At 52.1% G+C, this 24568-nt stretch overlaps 1 protein-coding gene across 1 annotated transcript in view; it reads left to right on the top strand.

The window, feature by feature from the left end:
• The window catches only part of PLEKHD1 (pleckstrin homology and coiled-coil domain containing D1), a 30799-nt gene extending 21488 nt beyond the window's left edge, over positions 1 to 9311 (top strand). The window contains exons 7-13 of the mRNA XM_028097841.2: positions 1761 to 1855; positions 3318 to 3411; positions 4831 to 5009; positions 5573 to 5705; positions 6076 to 6220; positions 6687 to 6836; positions 7144 to 9311. Coding sequence (XP_027953642.1) covers positions 1761 to 1855; positions 3318 to 3411; positions 4831 to 5009; positions 5573 to 5705; positions 6076 to 6220; positions 6687 to 6836; positions 7144 to 7313 — 966 coding nt within the window. The 3' untranslated portion in view covers positions 7314 to 9311. The remainder of the gene's footprint in view (positions 1 to 1760; positions 1856 to 3317; positions 3412 to 4830; positions 5010 to 5572; positions 5706 to 6075; positions 6221 to 6686; positions 6837 to 7143) is intronic.
• The last annotated feature ends 15257 nt before the right edge of the window (positions 9312 to 24568 follow it).

Here is a 24568-nt window from a genome sequence, read left to right as displayed (position 1 = left end):
CTGGGATTATTTGGCTTGGAGGAGAGGAGACTTGGGGACAGAAGAGCTGTCCCCAACACCTGAAGGGAAAACAGATCAGTCTTGTTCTATGGCTCCAAGGGGAGAAGGCAGACCTACTGATGGAAATTATGAGGAGGCAGATTTGGGCTCAGATGGCACTGGTGGATGAAACGGACTGCCCCCTCTCCTAGGTGTACTTGAGGGACTCAGGGTGTCCACAAGTTGGCTGTGTCCTTGGCTTTGCCAGTCTTCTGTTTTGCTAGGCACTGTTCCCTGGCTCTTCCTTTGCTGGCTGGGGTCTTCAGGCTTCAAGGCTGAGGAGAAGGGCTTAAGACGAGATGGTATCTGAGGCAGCAAGTTCCCAGCAAGGGAGGCAGCTGAAGGGAGAGTTTGGTCGAAGGACAGACGCGGCTGTGGGGGTGTTGGAGGGCAGTTTTGCTCCATAAATGAGATTTAGCCCCCTCCTTTGAGCCCCACAAAACTTTCGGCAAAGTCTGCAGCCCTTCCTCAGTGCTTCTTGTTGTAACTTTCAGAGAGGGCCTGTGCTGAGGTTGAACCCGGAAGGAAGAGCTTTGAGCAGGTTGTTCTGGAGTGAAACAGGCTGTCTTAATTGGGGGCAAATGCCCTGTCATGAGAGCCATTCAAGCAGAGCCCGGGCCACCTCTTGGCCGGAAAACTGATCCCGAGATTCGAGTGTGTGACGAAGACCGACGCACCTTTCAAGTGTCTTTGACAGTAGAGGGCTCTGATTCATGGCTGCCCATTTCTCTGACCGTCGCCCAGCACTCAGTGCGGCCTGGGCACGTGGTTATGGACTTAGGCGGGAAACGCACTGTATCACATAGACCTGGGGCCAACAAGGGGAGGAGGGTTAGGAAAAGCCAAATGACTGTTTTGCCGTGTTATCTTCAGGAGCATCAGTTTCACTCTCTGGTTCTTGGAGGCATTGCCAGGGCCTGCTGTCATCTGAGATTCTAGAAATTATACCCTCCCGTGCTGTGAACTACGGAGGAGCAAAGCAGTTGTCACAAAACTGCTTCCAGCTAAGCTTCCCTCGAAGTGCACCCTGCAGCCCCACCTGCCGGTGAGGCCCAGGAAAACGGGACCCGTGGAAGGCACATACTTGCTGGAAAAATACGGTTCTGGCCAGCATTCCTGCCCGGAGGAGTCTGGCCCTGCCTGGGGGCCTGCCTGGCGTTTTCTGGCTCTCCTGTGTCCTTCCGGCCAAGCACAGGCAAAGCTGGGGCCACCTGGGCTGGTTAACTTCCTAGATGCCCCGAGGAAGAAAGAGTCCTGATTTTCTGACTTTGGGGTTGGGAATGGCTTTCCTTCGCCATCCTTAACCAATGGCACTCTAGGGATCTTTAAGAGAAATACACATTCACTCCTATTTCCTCCAGCACTTGAGAGCCGGCCAGCACGCCTGAGGCTGTTAGCCACCGGAGTTGCCCAGCAGAGTAGACATCTAGAATGATCATCACCTCCAGTCACAGGGAAACGACATCGGGATCCTTTCTAAACCCTGGCTGCAGCACGATCAGTGTGTTTGATAAGGCTGAGCCCAGCACAGACTTTGGGCTTGTTGACACTGGGTGTCGCTGAGTGGGACCAGGGCTCCTCGGGACTTAGCCCCGAGTCTGCTCGCATACGGCCCGGCCTGCACTGCATCCCGGGGGGGGCTCTGGACCAGAGTGGCGGTTCCTGACCTCAGGGGCCCTTTGCTGCCCATGACACTTCTCTTCCCCTCTGGTTCTCTTCAGGAGCTTGAGCGCCTTAACCAGGTGCTGGAGGCCGAGAAGCAGCAGTTTGAGGAGGTGGTGCAGGAGCTGAAAATGGAACAGGAGCAGATCAAAAGGTAGTGGTGGTGCCCAGGAGGGGGTGGGAGGAAGGTGCGCCTCGGGCAGGGCATTAGAACCCACGTCTCCCATCAGGCTCAGGGAGGTCTCACCCAGGAGAGCCTCACTACTTGATGGCTTGGTTTGGGTCTACCTTCCCAGTGCTGCTCCAGGCCTCGGGGCAGCCCAGAAGGAGCTGTAGACCCCACACAAACCGGACGTGAGGCACCGGCAGGTACAGACCGGTGCCCTGCCCTCCCCTCCCCCCCGCCCCGCAACCAGCCCCTTGTGTCTCTGTCAAGCCTTGCTTACCCAGAGGCAGACGGGAACAAGTCAGCCTGGAGGCGCTGTTAGCCAAGACCCTCCACATCCCCTGCTCAGTCCCTTCTCGTTCTGGCTAACGACGTCCCCTGGGATCTTTAGTCCTGTGTATGGTTTGCAAACCCAGTTGCTCAGTGGCACAGTACGATCATATAACAGGATGAGAGTCTCTCGAAGGTAAGGCCCAGAAATCTGTATTTTATAAAAGCTCTCCAGGTCACTCTGATTCAGGCTATCTAGGAATTTGGAGACTAATGCTCTGGGTACTGTTGGTGGTGGTGGTTGTCGTCCTCCTCCTCCTCAACTGATAATCAGTGTTAGCCCAGAAAGGCTTTTCTTGCCAACAACCTTATAAAAGGAAGTCAATTAAACAAGTGCTTCGGGGAGGGAGAAGCTCTGAGAATCTTACCAAGTAAATGGCGGAGCACCTGCTTATCTCCAGAACCGTGCCAGATACTGGAATAGAAGATAAGTTCTCTTATCTTACAATGCAGGATCTTACGATCTGGTTGGGAAAACCAGGCTCACACCCAAGAAAGATCAACACAGTAATATATAATCAGGCACTAGGAGGCACAGTGCAGACTCCCTGTGTCATAGGAATTAAGGTATACATGTGATCCTTTGGGCGTGAAGAGAGGTTTGATCGAGCCGGGACTTGAAGGATGGGTAGGATTTAGGAGACTGGGCAGGAGAAAAGGGAAAGGCGTTTCAAGCAGGAGGAAGGGAAACCAGAGAGGTAAATGCCTGAGGGGGCCCAGGCTTGTTAAGAAAGCAGCAAAGGGGATACCACCCCAGAGAAGGGCCTCAGCCATGTCCCAAGTCAGAGTAACTAGGGGTTCTAGCAGGGTCTGTCCCGGGAAGACGGGAGGTGGGGCCAGGTTTCTCCAATGCTTCTCTCGCCTGTGGGGTGGTCCTGGGTTTATCCGACCTGACAGATGCCTGTATACCTGGAGCAAGTGACTTCAACCCCACTTGGCTGGGATCTCCTTCTTTCAGGCCCAGGTCCCTACAGCTGCTGTCAGGACCCCACCGTGCAGAGAGGGGCTGGCCTTCCAAGGACCCCTCTGAGCCATATCGGGAGGTGAAGCAGAAGCATTTCTGTGTGCAGAGGGGATTGGGGGGGTGGGCACTGCCATACCCAGCCCTCTGTCCCTGCAGGGAGCTAGAACTGACTGCAAGATGCCTCAAGGGTGTGGAGCAAGAGAAGAAGGAGCTGAGGCACCTTACAGAGTCCTTGCAGCAGACGCTGGAGGTGAGGGGCCACTGGTCAGCTGGTTGGCCTGGAGGCAGGCTTGGTTGGTTGGGCTACATGATACTAGTTTTTCCAACAGCATTTCCCCAGAAGGTTCTCCACCAGGGGAACGGAGCATGATGGAGTGCTGATCTAAAAGGTTTCTTCTCTGTGGACCAGTGAGCACAGGAGGCCTAATGCAGGACCCAGAGGAGCAAATTCAAATTTGTCCTGCTCTGACTATGGCCTTGGGAAATCCACCTTCTTCAGTGTTTATATTTTTATGCCAGATGGAGGATTGATTAGAGTGGGTGGTAGAACCACCCACTTCTTCCTTCTTGTGGCTCATTCACTTAGCTGCTCCTGGGTGAAACTGATCATGAAGGGAAATCAACTGTCATGTTACCTCCATTTGACACAGAAACTGAGGGGGAGGAAGAAGGTGGCATGTATCAAGGACAAAATGCCAACTTTGTCCCCAGCCCCTCCTCCCCAACTTTCCCTTGGTTGTCCCTCCACACCTTGCACAAAGACAGTCTGACCCCTACTCTAAACCAGAGCTCATGTGTCCTGAGGAAGCCAAGCTCTTTCAGACTCGACACCTTTGCCCAAGCTGTTCCTTCCACCCAGAACGTCCTTTCACCTCTTCTTTGCCTGGAGAACACATCCATCCTTCTAAGACTCAACTCCAACATCACCATAGCCAAGCTTCCCTGACTCTCCCAGGCAAGGGTTTGCTCTGAGCTCTAGGCTCCTGCAGAACTTCGCACATCTGTTATAGGACACTAGGTTGTATTTTGCAAACTGTGAACTTCACTAGACTGGGCCTTAAGGTCTCTACAAGCCCAGCACCTAGCAGGAGGCTGGCACTGTTGCTAATGTTTACTGAATTCATGAATTGCCTTGAAGGCTGCAAGGTTTCTATTCTCTCTCAAGTGACTGGGGCTTTGTTTGTGGTGCTTTTATTTGTTTATCTTTCCATTTCACATCATGAGAGATGGTTCTTGTGGAGTGTTCCAACTCCAAAATTTGGGGGTAGTACAAGACCCCAGCCTGATAAATGGGGATGACGTCTAAGTCTGTTCTAGGGCTGGCTCCTCTTGGGTGTTTTTCATGAGCCCAACACACTCCCTCACTCATCCCTGGAGCAATAAAGACCCCTGAAGTTCATGGTGCCCTTGGGCCCCAGCTGTATAGATGCCAACTTCCCTGGAAGCTGCTTTGGGCTCCTCCCCGAGTCCCTCAATGGAGAGTAACCTTGCCTCTTCACTTCGTTGGCCTTTTACCTCCAGGGAAGAAGGAAGGTATTTCAGGTATCTCTCCTAGAAGACTGAGTGAGGAGGGCATCACTCCCTGAAATTGAAAGGCAGGTGAGGGCAGCCATGTTGGAGAACCTAAATTAGGCTCTTTCTCTTCCGTCCCTCCCTCCCTCCATGCCAGGAACTCTCCATGGAGAAGAAGAAAACCCTGGCAATGCTGGAGGAGAATGAGAACCAGCTGCAGACACTGGCCAATCAGAGTGAGCAGCCCCCTCCCAGTGGGGGTCTCCACAGCAACCTGAGGCAGATAGAAGAGAAGATGCAGCAGCTCTTGGAGGAGAAGCTCCTGGCTGAGAAGCGGTGAGAGCCCCTTCAAGCCCAGAGTCCAGTTTGATAACTTTCCTTGAACTGCACACACAGATTCTTGGGTTCTAGCTGGCACTGACCAGGTAGATCACTCACTTCCTTTATGCCTAAGACTCAGTTTCCCCATGAGACAAAGGGGAAGAAAATTTTCCTTCCCCAGAGCTGACTTGATCATTCTCTCTTGCACTGGTGTGAACCACACGGACAGGCATTAGGTCCGCCTAACAGTACTTTGTGGCAGGCTGGGCAGGTCTTCTCCTCGTAGCTCCTTTGTACAAATGAGGAAACTGAGCCTCAGAGGGTTGATAGGACTTTCCTGAAGTCACAGAACTAGCAACACCAGGACCCAAGACTCCAGCCTTCTGACTCCAAGCCAGGGGCTCCCCTCACCGTCCACACCACTCCTCTCATCCCCTGAGTGACAGAACCCAGAAAGTTCTGGGGCTCAGGAAGCCTGGGTGTCAGGGCTTCTCCAGCCAGGTCTCTAGGAGGGGCTGCCCTCCCGCTGGAAAGCCCCTTGGGTGAGCGCGCACTGAGCGCCTCTTCGGCCCCGGCAGGATGAAGGAGAACGAGGAGCGCTCTCGGGCCCTGGAGGAGGAGCGGGAGTTCTACTCGAGCCAGTCCCAGGCGCTGCAGAACTCGCTGCAGGAACTGACCGCAGAAAAGCAGCAGGCTGAGCGGGAGCTCAAGGTGCTGGCCCGGACGCTCGGCGCGGCCTGTGTTCCGGGACCTTCCCTCTCACATCTCTACCTGGCAGCTACCTCAATTATCTCTGCCAGTCTGACCCGCTAGGGGCAGGCGATGGAGCCACCATTTGGGGGAGCAGTGAGCCCGCTGCTGGGGTGGGGCAGCATTGGTAGACCCCTGCCCGGTGCAGGGGCTGAGCCTGGGCCATCAGATGGTCAAGGGCTCGAGACACGAAGCAGGACGTGGTAACTTCCTTCCAAGGCCAGGGGCGAGCAGGCCCGCTTGAGCCAGGGGGTGACCAGGGAAGGCTTCCACGGGAGATGGCAACTGCTCCCCAGGACCCCACTTTCGTCTGTCTTCCCTCTACCCTCAGGCCGAGGTGAAGGTCCGCATGGATCTGGAGAGGCGTCTGCGGGAGGCAGAGGGGGCCTTGCGGAGCCTGGAACAAGGGCTCAACTCCAAGGTGCGGAACAAGGAGAAGGAGGAGAGGATGCGGGCTGACGTGAGCCATCTGAAAAGTGAGCCCGCCCCCCCCCCGCCCCGCCCCGCCCCGGTGCTAGCCCGCAGCCCTCGGGCTCAGGCCCCGCGGGAGTCCAGACCCTGCGGAGCCGGGACCCGGGCCGGGAGCGCCGCACGGGGCCTGGTGTGCATCAGGTGGCCCCCGAGCTACGGAGGGAGTTTCTTTTCCCGACTCCCGCGGCAGGCGCGTCCTGGGCTCGGGCTTCCTCAGGCCCTCGCACCTGGGTGGGGGCGCGGCGGGGAGTTCGGTGCCCTGCGGGGGCGGGTGGGCAGCTGCGCACATTTCCCGCGGGAGCCGGGAGCCTGGGGGCGGCGGCCGGGAGCCGTGGGGCCGGGAGGCGGGAGCCGTGGGGCGGGAGGCGGGAGCCGTGGGGCCGGGAGGCGGGGGGCGGGAGGCGGGGGGCGGGACCGGGGGGCAGGAGCCGGGAGCCGGGCGGGAAGGACGCAGCGGCACTGCGGCCGCAGGGTTCTTCGAGGAGTGCATCCGGAACGCGGAGCTGGAGGCCAAGATGCCGGTCATCATGAAGAACTCCGTGTACATCCACAAGGCGGCCACTCGCCGCATCAAGAGCTGCCGCTTCCACCGGCGCCGGTCCAGCACCTCCTGGAATGACAGTGAGTGTGGCTCTCCGCGTGCCCCTGCTGGCGTGGGGACGGTCGGAGGCCGCAGGTGGGGACGCGGCCGGAAGAGGGTAGGGTGGGGACTGGGAAGTGCTGATCCAGCTCGGAGGCTGGACAGTGCGGCCTGGACCTGGCTCCACCGGCCTCGGGTTTCTCCCGGGATTCCGGGAGCCGGTGGGCGCGGAGAGGCTGGCGGGAGCCCGGCAGCCTGTGGGATGGGGGGCGGGGGAGGCGGGCTGGTGTTGGGGACCGGGCCAAGCGTCGGTGGAGAGAGGGCTGCTCACGGCCTCCCTCTCCCCAGTGAAGCCGTCCCAGTCTTTCATGACCTCCCAGCTGGATGCCAACAACATGGAAGAGCTGAAAGAGGTGGCCAAGAGGCTCAGCCGGGACCAGCGCTTCCGAGAATCCATCTACCACATCATGGCAAGACAGCCAGGAGCCCCCTCGGTGATTGCCCGGGGTGGAAAGTGAGGAGCAGGCCTTCCCTGCCTCCCAGGTCTTTCCTCAGTAGGGGAAGGGGTGGCAGGGGGAGGTCTGACTCTACCTGGCACCTCTCTGCTCCCCTCTGGGCCAGGGCTCCACCTGGCGGCCAGCCTCCCCCTCAAAGGCCCGGGACGGCACCTCCCTCACCCCCACCCGAGACCCTACCCCTGGGTTTACAGCAGGCCCAAACGGGCCCAAGCTGGGTGCTGCCTGGTGCTCACCTGCTGCTCACCTGGTGAGGCCAGGAGGGGCCTGGCTGCGCTTGGAGACCTTCGGGTTGGGGAGTGGGGTAGGCAGGGCCCACAGCCCTTTCTTGTGCCCGCTACATCTCTGTGATGTTGCCTCTCTGGCCTCCCCTCCACACCTTGACACCTGCTTCCGCCAGGGGTTCCTAACCCTTTCTTTGCTTCTGAGACCCATAGATATGTCTCAGCCAAGGCCGCTCACTTCTACCACATCTTGGGGCAGGGAGGGACCTATCACAGTGACTTTTGGGTTTGTGGCATAGCACACTTGCCATAGTGTCTCCTTTCCTAAGGTTGGGCCCTCACTGAGGGGCTAACCACTCGCTCCTCTCCCCAGCTGAGTTCACCCGCCTGCAGCTGCAGCTGGTTTGGAGGGTGATGTGACCCTGCCCCTTCCCTCCCATATCCTTCCTGCTGGGTACCTAGGGCCCAGGGCCCTGGCTGGGATCTGGGGCCAGCAGCAATTCTGAGGGCTCTCTCAGAGGACAAGTAGTAAGCCGGGGGGCAGGGGGGGAACAAGGTGGCATTGTTTACTCCTGGTTGGATAGGGAGGCAGCTGCCTCTGGCTGTGGGTCCCCTCTTGGTTTGTGGGATCACAGATGTCCCCCTCTGAGCTGCGCCTGCTTTAGCCACCTTGCCTCCTCTCCCTGCGGAGGCTTTACCCAGTGAAGCAATATGACCCTGGAAGATGAAGGGCCTGGACCTGTAATAAGGCCAGTAGCTGTTGGTGGGCCCCATGTCATCAGGTGAAGCTGAAACACCCTGCAGGTGATCTGTGGGGGGCATCCCTCTGCCGGAGACAGTCTGCTCGCCTCTTTTCCTAGCCACACCCTCCAAAGCTGCCTGGGTCTACTGATCTCTCCAGAAAAGGGGGTCTACCAGGGATCAGGGTGCTCATGGTCACTGGTGGTATTAAAGGTGCTGATCCTCTGCTGCTTGGCAAACAGAGCGAGGAGCCCAGTCTAAGCAGCGCACAGATGCCTCAGAAGGCTGCAGGGCACGCCCCAGCAGAGGTGCTGTCCCCCCACGCCCCTCAAAATACATGCATATCTGCTGGACGGCCAGCCCAGGCCAGGCCGCGGTGCCCTGCTCTGTGCTCACGGATGCCCGGTGAAGTTAAGGGGGACTCAGCTAAAGTCCTGGGTGGACTCTGATAGCTTCAGCCAGTCTCTGCAGAATCTGGGTGGGGACAGGGGCAGAGGCACTTAGAATGGATGCATCTGAAAAGGGATGAGTTTAAATGTAAAAACTTCAAACATGTAGAAACCTGCATAAACTTGGAACTCATTTATCTAACATGGATAGAGGATGGACTTTGAAATGAGGAGGAAGTTGTATACAATCAAGATTACTGTTTTTTTTTTTTTTTAAAGAATTAGATTAATAATGGTTTGCTCTTGGAGAAATATCTTTTGGAAATTTTCAAATACATGTTCCCCCCGGGCAAGCTATTAACCAGAATAGAAAGTGTTTTTCCGTGCACAGTCACCAATCCCTAGTTCTTTTCCTCCCATTTCACCCTGTACTTTCTATGCCTCAGGCAAGTCTGGTTTATCTTCAACCAACTGATCAGTCCACGAGTATTTATTTGTTAAAAGCTCACTATGTACCTAACACTGTAAATAGAAAAAGAGCAACATCTCTATATGAAAATGTATCACAGTGGAAACTACTTATTGGGAATATATTAATCTGATTAAAAAAACAAAAACAAAAAAACAAAAAAACCCAAACCCGTACTCCTTGGCCAATTAAATGGGTTTCCTGCAGTAGTGCTTGTGGTGTGATCATTGCTAGAGAGATGCTGCCCCCTGCAGGCCAGATGTGGAATTGTGCGATTCTCCGCATGCAGTCTTAATAAACCTGCGCGTTTCTCTACCTATGAGGAAATTCTCCCCAAAGCTTCACCTCCTGGGAGTGGTTTCTTAATCATCAACTGAAAAATCTGTGTTCCCACCCTGAGGTCCCGGCCGTCCCCATGTAACGAGGACTATCAGCTGGATTTTATTCTGATTTGAGCACTGACCAAAGGGTGCAGACTACGTAAGTGGGAATAGCTCCAGGGGAGGTGAAAGACACCTAGTTTCACGGCTTGCTGGTTTCAGTATCCCATTGGAAATTGACGGCACGCCTTCTCTGCTGAGGAGAGGTTTATGCTTTTGTTTTGTAATCCTAGAAGAGAGAGCAAAAAATGGTAATGATTGGATTCTCCTCCTTTTCGGTTTGTTTCCTCCCTGGGGATGGGTGATCGATCATCATGCCCAGGACTGTCCCGGTTTGTATTGTTTCCCAGCATAATTATTAATGGCTCCCAGCTTAGGTGATAATTATGTGGTCATCCTGGTTGTAATGCTATCCCCCAAAAGTATGTTAATGGGTGAGGTAAGAGATCTGGAAAACACTCAGGTCCTGACCCACTGCCTAGCTCCCAGCTCCTGGGAAGGATCCACTGCCTGTATTTGTCTCTGGAGAGATGTCACTGTTGCCCATCCCCCCCCCCAATCCTATCCCACCCAGCTCAGCATGACCTGGGCAGCCTGTGGGTGATCAGGCATCATCCGAGTAAAATTTGGAGCTCACAGTGAATGATGTTGTTGGACCAGAGACTTGCTCAAGTCTCAGGGAACCAGCCTGTGTCAGATGTGGTCTCCATGGAAGGTAGTCATTAAAACCACCAGACAAAGGGGCCTCTCTGAAGCCCTCAGATAAAGCCCAACAGCTCCTGGGGAATCTTGTGCTTTTGTGAGGAGTCAGGATGGGGCTGCTCGGACCCCGAGGCTGCTGCAAGGGCTCCCCAGGGTCAGAAACCTTATGGCTTTGACTCTTGGGGGGAAAGCTACTGACTTCTTTTACCTCACACACCCCTGGTGAGCAAGGGGCAAGGAGTGTTCTGGCTTTGCTTGTGGGTGAGACTCAGTGATCAGGCAGAGAAGCTGGGTTGAGACAGGGTTGCTCGAAGGCAGGAGGCTCCACCTCAGGGGCTGGAGATTGCAGAGCCAGAGCCAGCTGCCAGTGCATTTGGGGGCTCATTCTCTGCACTCTGTCTTGCTTCCCCTGGAGGATCTGATCCCTGCCTCTAGGCTGAGGGTCCTGCTATAAACAGACTCAGCCTGTCCTGTTACCCGGGCAAAAGCTGTGGCTGATGGGCCTTGGAGTGTCACTGATCACAGGAGAACCTTTCCTCTAGCAGAGCAGTAACCCGGTCACAAGAAGAGAAGGGAAAGAACTTGTCCTGCATGGTGCTTGCTGCTGTGGGGGTGGGGTGGGGGTGTCTCTGGTGGTTAAAGGTCAGTTCTCAGCTCTGTAGGTTTTAATAAGTCACTAATTAAAATGCTTTTTGTAGGGGCACCTGGGTGGCTCAGTCGGTTAAGCGTCTACCTTCGGGTCATGATCCCAAGGGCCTGGGATGGAGCCACTTGTCAGGCTCCCTGCTCAGTGAGGAGCCTGCTTCCCCCTCTCCCTCTGTAGCTTCCCCTGCTTGTGTTCTCTCTCTCTCTCTCTCTGTCGAATAAATAAAATAAAATAAATAAAAATAAAATCTTTAAAAACAAAAGAATGCTTTTTATATGTATATATTTTTATTAGGTAGGAGATAAGTCTCTTAAATCTCACGAGGTTGCTCAGAGCCTTTGCAGTTCTCAAGTTCTATGAACTGGGAAGACTGGGAACCTGCAGCTCTGGGATGAACACAAATAGGAATGCCTCTCCCAGTGCTGATCACAGAAATACAGTTCTTAGGGAGGAAGGGCGTTCTGGCTCATGTCGAACTTGATGCCATGCAATTGTCAGAAAATTTTAGTGTTAAGATGAGAAGAGGAAAGATAACTAATTTATCAGCCCAAAGAAAAGGCAGTGGTGACTAATTAGTCACTTGGAAGACCATCCTGGGAAAGGAAAGATGTCCATTCTCATGTTCGTCTTGATGTCTGAGACCATTTCTCAGCGTCCCTTCTTTCCATCTTCATTCAACAAATGTTTATTGGGATGCCATCGCCTGAAGTCAAGCACCTACCATGTGCTTATTATCTCTATCACTTACTAATATTTTTTTCATTGCGGTAAAATATACATAACATAAAAGTTACCATGTTGACCATTTTTTTAAAAAGATTTTATTTATTTATTTATTTGAGAGGGAGAGAAGCAGACTCCCCACTGAGCAGGGAGCCCAACGCGCGGGGCTAGATCCCAGGACCCTGAGATCATGACCCGAGCCGAGAGCAGATGCTTAACTGACTGAGCCACCCAGGCGCCCCCCATTTTGACGGTTTTCAAGTGTGCAGTTCGATAGTGTTGTGTATTCACATAGTTGTGCAACTATCTCCAGAACTTTTCGTCTTGCAAAGCTGGAACTTTATGCGTTAAACAAGTCCCAGTTTCCCCCCTCCCCAGCCCCTGGCAACTAGCATTCTACTTTCTTTTCCTATGAATTTGACTTCTTAAGATACTTCATAAAAGTGGAATCACACAGTATTTGTCTTTTTACCGACTGGCTTGTCTCAGCGTAACCGTCCTCAAGGTTTGTTCACATTGTAACATGTCAGAATATCCTTCCTTTTTAAGGTTGAATAATATCCTACCACTTTTGAAAAGAAAAACAGATTGAAATCTTATTTTTCTATAAATTGTTGGCCAATGATGAGAGCCCTGCCTGTCTTAAAGGATAAGAGAGTCACAGCTGAGGGGAAGGGAAGATGGGTCCCTATGCTTCCCTTTTTTTCCAGGTTGCTCCTCATAATGGCCTGGCATGAAGAGACGCTTTGGAGTTCACTTCCTCCTTCTTCCCAGCAGATGGCAGCATGCTCTGCGCTGGGCCGGCAAAATCTGGGGGCAAAGTGAGCTAAGGCTCCCAGAGAAGGGGGAGGGCTTGGGGACACTGCTCAGGTTCTGCATTATTGCTGATGAATCTCCCAGTTGTTCTCCCCTTTAAGATACGAAACAAAAGTCTCTGCTTCAGCCATCATTTATTAAGTCCGTTATACATCACGTGCTTTCACATTGATTTCTCCTTTTTGTCCTCACAACATCTCTCTCCTTGAAAGCCAGAGGTTAAGGGAGTTTTGTCCAAGGTCACACAGCTCCTAAGTGGAGGTTCAGGTATTTGAGTTCATGACCAGTGTTCTTTCTAGCATATGTAAATATGTAAATAATTCCATGTAAATCATTTTTAGTGGGTTTCTTTTCTTTCCCCCCACTCCTTCCCTCCATTTCCTTCTTCCTTCCTTCCTTCAGCAAATATAAATATATGGAGTTCCTCTATGTTCTAGGCGCCAGAGTCTGCACTCACATCTCTTCTATTATGGGTTCTTAAGGGATCGACTCAGCCGCTTGGTAACTGACAGTTTCCCGAGAATTCTTTCGTTCTGAGGATCTGCTAGTCCAACGTAGCAGGCTCTGAGGGTTGGAGCTTCTCCTCCTAAGAACGTTGTAAAGTAACCAGGCTTTTTCTTGCTGCCTCCAACTACTTCTAGGCTGGCAATCTCTTGCCCTTCACCCTCCTTTGCCCTGCCCCACGCTTCTCAGTCCAGTCTCCTCTGGGAGAAGGCAGCCAATGGGAAACCCCTGGGCTGGAGATCTAGAGGGCCTGGGTGGTCCTACAGAACCGGTGATTAATTCTGAGAGAGAGGCAAGCCATTTGATCGCCCCTTGGTACGATGAAGGTGTGGAATTAGACGTTCTCAAAACCCTTCTGTAATTCTGGTGGTCACACTTCTCTGCTGGGGATTGCCCTAGGGGCAAGCATGGAACCAGGATGGCCGATGAGAAGTTTGCTGGAGAACTTCTGATACAGGTTTTTTCACCTTTCAAGTCACAGGGAAGGTAGGATCCCTTTTTGTCCACTGGACATTTCGTGTCTGGTTATGACGCCTGGGAATAAGGCAGCGGCTTGTGACCATGACAGCAGCTGGGCCTGGAAAAACAGTAAGGAGACTGGTCCTACTGAGTGGTCACTGAATTTACCAGTGCTGGGTCTGCCCTCTTTCAGGACTTCTTGTTATGTGATCTGACTTACCTTTCCTTATTGTTTAAGCCTTTTTGACTGGCTTTTCTGTGATTTTCAAACAAGAGCTGCCTAACTGATAGCCACCTTAGCTTTTTCAGAGTTGTTGTGTGATCCCCAAAGATGGAGAGGCCTTTTCCTAAGGAAATCACAACATTTTCAGTCATAGACTGGGAACTAGAATTCATCTACTCATTCAGTCAACAAATATTTATTGAGAACCCACTAGCATATTTTTTGAAAATTCTAGACACACACCCCCTGCAACTCAAAATCTCTGAAATCGGAGTATAGTTTAAATTTTTAAAATGTTTTTATTTTTTAAAGATTTATTTATTTATTTGAGAGAGAGAGACAGCATGAGCTGGGGAAGGGGGGGAGGGAGAGGGGGAGAGGGAATCTCAAGCAGGCTCCTCGCTGAGCACAGAGCCAGGCGAGGGGCTGATCCTAGGACCCTGAGATCATGACCTGAGCCGAAAACAAGAGTCAACCGCTTAACTGACTGAGCCACCAGATGTCCCTGAAATTGGGATATATTTCAAATTGCTGCTGGTCACATGGCTGTCTCTGTGGGGTCGTCACTGCCTTTGCAGACACCAGATACCCCAGCATCACAATGTATACACTGTGTGTCAATAGTTTAGTAAAAAAAATCCCGAAATACTCACAGGGCATGCTCTTCATAAATAAGGGTCACGTGGTTGTCGGGGAGGCGGCGAATCAGACGTGTTTGGGGGCACTTGCGATACAGCTGGACGCACAGAATCATAAAGTTGGCTGCAGAGCCCTGCACATAGGACCCTTCGTTCTTTTATGGATTCTTTTGAGAAACGCTGCATCATCCAGACTCCTGAGGCCTCGGAAGATGCCGGCATGTGAGAAAAAGATGGTCATTGTGATTCTCAGTCAAAGAGAGAGGAATCAGATTTGGAATGAGAAGTTCTAGAAATACCTTCGCCCATTACTTCACTTTTTATTCACCGTTTTATTATGCACAAGAGTGACTTATGATGAAAATCTGTGACTCATCAAATCCAAAAGAATTCTCAATAAATGTAAAATAAAAATTCTGAGTGAAAGCATGATGTCATAGTTTAATTGGCAACACTTTTAATTTCTTAGTGGTACATAAAATAATGGTATGCCTTAAACTCAGTGATGTCTTACATTGGAGACTATGTACTATGCGCCAAACTCTGTCCTGGCACCGGGGAGACAACTGGAAAGTCAAAACCCTGGTTGTTTGTTCAGCTTGGCTTTGGAGAGTCCTTTAGATGTCAGTCAGGGACCTATGGGACAGCCCCTTGTTTTTTTTTTTTTTAAAGACTTTATTTTTTTTTCTTTATTTGAGAGAGAGGGAAAGAGTGAGAGGGCCCAAGCACGGGCAGCGGCAGAAGGAGAGAGAGAAACAGGCTCTCCGCTGAGCAGGGAGCCCAATGCGGGGCTCGATCCCAGGACCCTGGGACCATGACCTGAGCCGAAGGCAGACGCTTAGTGACTGAGCCACCCAGGCGCCCCTGACAGGCACCTTTCACTCATCAACTCAAAGCTTCCAAGGTTGCCCTTGGGACGATAGTCTCCAGCAATCCATAAGAATTTCCCTTTTCCATTGTGCCTGGAAGTAGCCCAGAGCACCTCTGTCCTCATTGAATTGGTAGAAACTCAGTGACATGGCCTCATCCCCTGCAGGGGAGGCTGAGCACCCAAGGTAAAGGGTGACTGGACGCTAGTGAGCAGCCCGTGGTCTCTCTGTGCACTATAAGCAACACTGTGGAAATGGGGGAGTCCCAGCAGCCCAGAGCCTCCCCACAGAAAACAAAAACACCAGCTTGCCTGTCTTGCCATTGTGTCTCTGGGGATGCCGACCTGAATATCAGGCACATCACTACACAGGAAGATGTTCACGACTCAGAATATTAGCCCCATTGGTAACCAGTTTTGGATAGCCCTGGTTACCCAGGCGGGCTAATAGGGTTAAAGAAATGTGTGGTGCTTCTCCTAAAGCATGACTTTCTATCTGAGATATTTTGGGGCAGAAGAGATTTTTCAGGAATGCCTGTAAAGCTCCATCACTTAGCACTGCCAGTTCCGCCTCTCTGCCTGCTCAGGGGGGCCGGTGGGGACGGGTTTGTTTGCTCAGTAGAATGTGTGCTAGTGAATCGGCCTGCAGGGCTCCAGCCTCCAAGATAGAACAGAACACTGGTGCAGAGGCCATTGGACGGCCTGTGGAGGGGCTCGGGTTTCACCCCTTCTGTGCTGTGTGACTTGGCCACATCACTTAACATTTCTGGGCATCGGATCTCTCCGCTATAAACGTACAGTCCTCAAATGTAAATGTAGCAGCCACGCCTGCCTTTACTCCCTCACGCGTTGTTGAGAGGATCCGGAGAGCTGCAAGGGAGAGCTCTGTGATTTGTAAAAGCTTCGCACAAACACGACATCGTGCTGGTCTGCACTGTGGGAATGTTCCTTGAGTGAGCGATGGTGGTCTTGCTCACGCTCACTCTGTCTGGTGAGACATTTCTAAGCCACTTGTTTGAAAGCCTCTCCTGCTCCTTCCGGACACACACACACACACACACACACACACACACACACACACACACTGCTTGTTCGGTTTGGTATTCAAAGTAAAGCCTCTAAGTCAGGGCCGAGGGCCTGAGGCCTAATATTAGTGGGAAATACTCAGGAAAGGGAGGGAAGCCAGGGCCTGGCTGCCTCTCACCTGAGTGGGGACTGAATACATTTTTTGTTGGCAGCAGCCTGGGGCTGGCTGCGAGTGCCAGGAGGTGCCCATATGGCCAGTTTGGCACAGCACACAACTTCGTCTCCCCTCTCTGGCCAGCTCTGTGGACCGGCTCCTTTCCGACTCTCTACCTCTCTTCAGCGTGAACCATTTCTGTCATTCTCTAAGTTCTGGAACCTATTCTCGAGTCCCTGGGCCTTTTAAGCTGCACTGTCCCCTCTTGCTCCTCTAACATTTCCTAGATGAACAGAGGCTGGGAACGAGATGCAGTCTCTCCACTTGAGAGCTATGCAAATCAAGACAGAGAAGGGAAGGAATTTCTTTCGATGGGGCGGAGGGGAGCATGGGAGACAAAGGAGAACTCACTTGGAAGGAGGGAGCGCCCATCAGGACCCTTCTGGTTGCCATGACAGAACATACTGGCTCCTGAGGCTGGAAATGTCTCTGAATCGAAGTATGGGCCACAGGGACCGGGCCTCGGGGCTCAGAACTGGAGACCCTGCCACCGGGATGTTGGTTCTCTCTCTGCTTCTCTTGCCTCCTTTTTGTGTGTTGACCTTGCTCTGTCCCACTGCAAACATCTGGGAGAAGACCTAGGCACTGGCAGCCGCAGCTGGGCCAGAGGAAAGGGAGAGTTCCTTCCTCGAGGCTGCCTATAATCACCGCAGGGAAGGGACAGGCCCCGCGGCTCGGGTCGTGTGCCCGCCGCTTGGCTGAATCACAGCTGTGGGTGAGGAGGAAGGGTCTGTACTTCGCCAGGCAACCCACCCGTACAGAGCCGAGGGGGAAGAATGCAGGCAGGGGATGGCTGTGGCGGCGCGCGTGCGCGGGTGCAGGTGTAGGGTGACCTGCCAGGACTGTGGCATCACGGGGTGGGCAATGCTGAGGGCCAGCGGCCACAGCGGGAGCACATCCGCCCTGGGCTCCAGCGGCTTCCTGAAGGCGGTCAGCAGCGGTTGTCATGGCAACAGCCTTGCTGGGAGGATCTGAAGGAAAAGACTGAGGCTGGAATGTTTTGAGTATTTGCCTACGAATGAGTCTGTCTCTTGTTGCTGAGAGCCAAAGAGAGACAATGCCCAGCTTTTTGGGTCATTTCAGTCTGTGTAGAGCGGTCGGCGATGGTACAGGTGGACTCAAGTTTGAGTTTCCCTCCCTGAGATGGAGGAGGACGCCAGGAGCCTGTTACTGGAGGAGGCTGTAGGACTCTTCTTCTTCTTCTTCTTTTTTAAGATTGTATTTATTTCTTTATTGGACACAGAGAGAGAGTGCTCACAAGCCGGGGGAGCGGCAGACAGAGAAGCAGGTTCTCCACGGAGCAAGGAGCCCGATGCGGGACTCGATCCCAGGACCCTGGGATCATGACCTGAGCTGAAGGCAGACACTTAACCAACTGAGCCACCCAGGCGGCCGGCTGTAGGACTCTTCCAACACAGTCGTGTGAACCACGTACAACCACCTGCCTGCCCCCCTGCCAGATTGTCTACCACGGAGTATTGTTCCTCAAGGTGTCACAAGAGTGTTCCCAACAAGCATGTAGGCAGCTTGCCGGCAGGGACAGGTTTCATCCACAATGAGCCCCTCCAGCGAGCCTGCTGTTCTCTTGGATACGCTCACTGTCCATCCCCAGTCCTGCAAGGGCTTGCCGAAGTAGAGACTGGCCGCCTCAACAAAGGTCACCCATATGGTGAGGCTCCTTGCCATTGGCTTTCACCTCCACTGGCTCAGCTTTCCCTCCAGTCAGCCCACGAGGAAACAGTCCCGGTGTTTTTACAGTTTTCATTTTAAAGATGAAGAAACAGTGGTCAGAGAATGCTGGCCTCAAGAGAAACTTGGATCCCCGCTCTGCCCTGCCCTGCCCACCCTCCTTTCCCATCCTAAGGAACAGGATGACGCCCGGCCTGATGGGGGACCTGGGGAAGGAGGTAGTGCTCTAGGCCTATGTGATGGGGAGGGGTGCCTCCTTGGCTCTCCTTCGAGCCCAGGGACTTCCCTCCCTGGGTAAGCATGAAGGGTGTGGAATGAACCTGCTCTGCCTGAATCTTGGACAGATATTCTCGCTCACTTTCCCTCGGCATGCTTTTGGTGGGATGCACCTTTCTTTACCATGGGAGGGTTACGTCGTTCTGGGATTCAGGAGGAACGAAAAATGGCCCCCTACGAGAGCCCTCAGCCTACATTAAAGGGTCCCTTACGTGGGGCAGCCTCGTCTACCAGGGCAGATACACTTCAGTAATAAAGAGCTTGCATTTCGTCTGTCTCGCGTTGGGGTAGGGCTGGAGGATATGCGGTCTCTGGCCAGATCCCGTTATCCTGTCACACCACACACCAGCCATCCGCCCAAGGTCCCACTGCCACGGAAGGTAGAACTGGGGCCTGAGCTCAGCCTTTGGACCCCAGTCCCCATCTCTCTCCTTCTGCCCCTTCTAGTCTTGGGACAATGCCAAGCCAGAAGGAGGAGGGATGGTCCTGCAGCCTTGGGCGTTCCAAGAGGAGCTGTGCACACTGGTTCCGGGTTCCTGCTTGGGATCACCACTCCCTGGTGGACGAGCTCACACTCAGTCGTCACATTCCTGCAGCTGCCCTGGGAGGCAGGGTGCCTGTCACCCAGAGAGCTCCCACAGCCTGACTACGGCTCTTTCCCCAGAGCCTGATACTTGGCGTGAGCTAAAGTCCTTGTTTCTGAGATGCGTGAAGGAGGCAGTTTGTTCTATCCCTAACTTTCCTTCCCCCTCCTCTCTCTCCCTCCCTCTCCACCTTCAATTTATCCTTCCTTCCTTCCCTCCTCCCTCCCATCTACTCACTCAAACCAAAGCAGACGCATCCCTGAGGCACCGCTACCTATTGTGTCTCCTGTAGGTTAAAAAGCATCAGAAACCGAATACTTCCCGAGTTGAGAGCCATGCTGAATTATTCATAGACCAAACTGACTGCAAATTTCAGAGTGATTTTTATTCAAGGTTGAGGTCGTGAGGCTCTGGGTGAAAGGATTAATGACCATGCCCGACATAGCCTAGCTCTCCCCGAATCCATCCCAACCCCTCATACCCCCTTTGGCTTCTTGCCCTTGACTGTGGCATATGCATGGACTATTCTCTCCCTGCTGTGACGGAAACTTCTAATTGTCCACTAGTGTCCATTCTCTTCCTTTTTCTCGTAGTTTTAGCTTGACAGATGCCTACTTAGTCAGAGACTATTTTCTCCAGCCTGCCTTGCAGTCAGGAGTGGCCATATGTCGAAGTGCTGGCCAGTGAGAAGGAAGCAAAAACTGACGTACACAACATCTGCAGGAGGAAATTGTTTGCCTTCTATGTCTTCTTTTTTCCTGGAACGTGGAGGTGGTGTTGGTGAGTTAACTTAGATTGTGCAAATGAAGAAAACACCCTAGAAGCTGGCAAGGTGAGCTAGAAGGAAGCTAGGCCCTGGACCACGAGTGCCATGGGACTGTCTACCCAGCCTGGACCACCTGCCTTCCCACGCACTAGAACACAAGAGAAAAATAAGCCTCTTCTCAGCTTTGAGCTCCTCCCTGAGGCCTCAGCTTAGCTGTCACTTCCTAGGAAGCTGTCTTGGAGCCTCGCTGGACCAGCACTTCCTGGGAGCTTTCACCCATGCCCTCATGGGAGCACACACCAGAGAATCCTATAAAGACTTGTTGGCTTGTTTGCAACACACACGCTGCACGTGGCCCAGCCTGGGAGTGCTCTGAGGCAGGGACCACAATCTTACCTGCTCCTTTTGCTCAGGATCTGGAATACAGTAGGCACTTAGTAAATGTTGACTAGTTCAGTGGTAGTGCCATACACCTGCATTCTGCCTTAGTTCTCACCTACGGAGATGTTAAGCACTTCCTCGTGCTTAATCCCAAGCAGAAACTGAGGAACAGGTCCCATTCTTCTCTGTCTTCCTACAAACACACCCAGGACTTTCTTCCATGTCCAGTCAGCCAGGCCAGGCCCCAGGAAGGAGTGCTTCCCAAGCGGGATTTTGACTATGGCCAAAGTGCAGCCCAGTGCTAGATCCCAGCCCATGACCCCTGTTATCAGATGCGCTTCACCCAAACGTGAGACCTGGCAGTGTTTTGATTAGGTCTGTGACTTGTAGCAGGAGTGACCCTTCCTTGATTATCTTTGCCTTGAAAACCTGGGTGAAAGGGGTGGGTGTTGTGGAAATCTATGCATCACATTTAATTGGAAAAGTGTGCAAATTCTTTTAGAAGCTGTTTTCAATTTACATACAACTACGGAGGTCTGTTTACAAATCTGCAATGGGGCTGCCCTGATAGATTTCTCTGGTCACTACGTAGATGGGACTATGCACCGTCCAACAGACCAAGGCTTTGGCAGCTACTCTGAGAGCTGGGTCTCTGGCCTCCAGCCAGCCTTTCCTTGAGACACTTCCCAAGAGCATTGACCTCGGCAGCACTTAGACGTTGCTGCTTTTATTAGTCCGTCCTTCCTTCCTTCCTCCCTCCCTCCCTCCTTTCCTTCCCTCCCTCCCTCTCTCTCTTTCTTCTCTTTCTTTCTTTTTCTCTCTTTTTTTTCTTTGTCTCTCTCTCTTTCTTTCTTCTTTCCTCCTTCCTCTCCTCCCTGCCTTCTTCCTTCCTTTCTTTCTCTCTCCTTTCCTTCCTTCCTTCCTTCCTTCCTTCCTTCCTTCCTTCCTTCCTTCCTCCTCCCTCCCTCCCTCCCTCCCTCCCTCCCTTCCTTCCTTCCTTCCTTCCTTCCTTCCTTCCTTCCTTCCTCCCTTTCATCTTTCCTTCCTTCCTTCCTTTGCCAGACCGTTCTTTGGGGTTCTTTGTACAGACAGCATCTTTCATCGTTGCCTGAGGGTTCAGAAGAGTGCAGTCTGCCTGCCTCGCCCCCCCCCCCCCACTACCATCAACCTCAGCTTTGGGGACCAAATGCACAGCATCCTCGCATTCCTAAACAAACCTCCAGTGTGCACAGTTGTGATTCTACTGCCCAGAAGTCTCAGAAATAATGTCAGCATTCCAAGGCTAAGTGGGTCTAGTGACCTCCAGCCTCAGATTTAAGCAGGTCTTTAGGGATTGAGTTTGCCCCAGAGCAGAGGAATGGATCCTTGAGCCAAAAAAGAATGAGACTGGTACTTTTGAGAAGATGGGGCATCAGACCCCGCATTTGCCTCAGGCATGTCCTCCACTGTGACAAGGAGATGATAATGGTTTACTCACCACTGTTTCAGCCAGCATCCCACACATTTCTGGAAAGATATAAAAAGCTGAGCTTCCTTGGGCACAGATTCTGAGACGCTATGCTGGCATTTCCTCCCTAGTGGAGCATGGGGTGAAGTGGGGTGGGAGGGGAGGCCACCCTCAAATAAGCCATCAAACAGGGGAGTCCCCTGGTGTCATTAATCCCCTGGGCACACCCCTCATGGGGTCACATTAGCTAATGCAAGGTCGCCCTTCCGAAGTTCGTGTTCACCTTACTTAAAAGTGCTCAGGAGTCATAATATGTGGAAGGCATGGATTTTTGTAATCTTAAGCTTTAAAATACTCAATACATGTTGGTTTTAAATGGTCACCCTCTTATACTACATTCTAGTATAGATAGCCAGAAGCATGAACCAAGGTCTTAAGAAAAACATCACTGGGGGTAATCTAAAATTAAGACAGCTTTATGTTTCAACTTAATTTTGTCTGTGAATTGGGGCAAAAACTACCTTTATTCAGCTTTGGCGGGGGGATGCCTCAGGAGCTTAGCTGAGGGTCAGTGGTCTCACCCTAATGGACTGTTAAGGTCTGTGATTTGAATGGAACATCACACCTCCAGCCAGCCTCTCTGCATCCCTCCCAGCATGTTCTCTCTGAGTGAAGTTGAGAGAAATTGTTCAGCTAATGGTTACTTCTATTTCCACAGAATTCAACTTTTAGAAGCACTGATTTAAAAAAAGATAATGAGATTAATAATAAAAGCTATTTATTGTGCTCATACTACCTGCCAGGCACTATGCTCATTGTCACTGCATGCTTTTTTTTTTTTTTTTAAGATTTTATTCATTTATTTGACAGAGAGCAGAAGTGAGAGAGATCACAGGGGGAGAGGGAGAGGGAAAAGCAGACTCACCGCTGAGTGGAGAGCCCGATGAGGGTATTGATCCTAGGACCCTGAGATCATGACACGAGCCTAAGGCGGATGCTTAACTAACTGAACCCCCAGGCGCCCCTTCTCTGCATGTTTTATCTCCTTTTCAGGACAACCTGTCAGGTATTTACCGTTATTGTCCCACTTTACAGACAAAGAAACTGGGGCTCAGAGAAATGGTATAATTTGCCTAAGGTGATCCAAAGGCCAGGTGTGTCTGACTCTCCAGTTTTAACCACTACACAGTTTTGCAAGAAGGCTGGTTCTCAATGATATGGGCAGAAAGCAGGTTCCCCCACTTTGGGAAAGGCTGTGTCCTACCACCCATATCTGATGGTCCTAGAAAAACAATCCCCAATCCTTGTACTCCATTGAAGGGAAGGATTGGAATGGGAATTAAATTTAAAAAGACAACAAAATAAGGTGTCTGAACTTCTGTCTTTTGTCTAATACAAGTCTGGTTTTGCAACTCGAAAAGTCTTAATCCCCCTCAAAGTTAAAAACTTCAGATATTGTATCTCCTGGTGTTTGGCTACAGCCTCTTCTGTAAAGTATAACAATTTGGCAGAGTCAGCTCGTGAAACTCGTGTGGTCATGCAGGGCCCTGCCCTTAGAAAGGCTACGTGCATAGTTCAGTGTTCTGCTGAAGCTGTCTTGAAATTGTTAGTAATATTTAAATAAGAGGACATGCATTTTCACTTTGCACTGGGCACTGCAAGTTACATAGCTGGCCCTGTAATTTAGGAGATAAAAGTAATGGATTTTGACATCAAGTGTCTGCAGCCATGAGCTAGCCCCGAGCCAGAGCTGACATGCCTTTGGCATTCCCTTGGTAATTCCCTCTTTGTGTGGAGAGTAAGTGACCATAGGAAGCCACACAAAGGAAATGTCCACTCCTCCGCCCCGCAGTAAGAGCTAGTGTTGATAGCAGAGCAGGAGCTCAGTGCTGACCCCATCAGAAGAGTAGAGGGGAGTTGGGAGGGAGAAACCCCTGATCCTATTTGAAAATCCCAGGAGAATGGGGATAAAGAGCTCTGGGTGCCCTGAGTTTGGGTTTGCCTGATGCCCTGACTGGTGACAAATGGTCTGATTTCAATGCCTCTGACATGAGTACGTCCTTCTGCTCTCAAGCTGGAGTTGGGAGCCTTTGGTACCCCCTGTTTTGAAACCCAGCCATTGAAGCACCACACCATTGGAAAGGCTCTGCTTAAATAGGTGGGGTGAGGCTGGAGTGGGGTACAGTATGCACATGGCAGGGGAGGCAGCTGGCTCCCCCCAAAGGGTGCCTAGAGGTCTGGAGGTCCTGCCCCTGGGTTAGCCATAGAGAAGCCAAAATTGAAGGGCAGAGTTGAGAAGGAGAATTGATGCCATCTGGTTTGGCTCCTGTCCTTGCCCCTGTTTCCAACTCACAGATACGCCCCTACCTTGTTTATTTGGCTTTCTCACTTGTTTATGATTTCTCTGGATGCCCCCGCACACTGTCAACAGTAAGCTGTCTCCTAGAAAGCTTCTCTGTGGATGCCGCATCTCAAGGAGCCATCCCTGCTGTGCCCAGCATCCTGCCCTAAGGTTAATGCTGTCATTAGATATTAGGGAGGGGAAACAGAGATCCTGGTTCTCAGGCTCGGGCCACCATACCAGCAGCGGGGACTAAGGGTGATATGGGCCAGTTGGGGGAGGCAACATCTGTGAGACACACCATCTGGACAACATTTGAGATTTATAAAGAATTTGTCCAAACACAAAGCACTGGCAGCGCATTTAAAAAACCAGGTCCTTCTTTGCTGGATTCTCAGGATTTCCCCTCTCTTGTTCAGCTGTAACAGGAAGAAAGGACGTCCAAGCTGCCCTGGACTATTTGGCTTTGGTGCTAAAGTCAAGGTTAATGAATGATCATTGCTGGGCATTTGGAAACATTTGCTCACTGCTTCCCCAGACCCCTTTCCCAGAGTTTGGGGCATTAACCCCCAGAATGCAAACCTGCTCAGGCCGACTTTTGGCATCCCCCACTGCCCTGAGCTGTCTCTATGCCATCTGCCCCTGGGGCCTTTCGCTGGCTGGCTCTGAGCTGGCAGCCAGCTTGTGGCCCTGCGTCGTCACAGAGAAGGTTTTAGAAACATATTGTTGGATTGCGGGGCATATTTCTGCCA

Source organism: Eumetopias jubatus, unplaced genomic scaffold, assembly GCF_037043125.1.
Source record: "Eumetopias jubatus isolate StellerSeaLion01/CBP00866 unplaced genomic scaffold, mEumJub1_p1.0 scaffold_7, whole genome shotgun sequence".
NCBI classification, from domain to species: Eukaryota; Metazoa; Chordata; class Mammalia; order Carnivora; family Otariidae; genus Eumetopias; species Eumetopias jubatus.
Note: the sequence above shows the minus strand (reverse complement) of the source record. Positions and strands in the feature narration are given on the sequence as shown.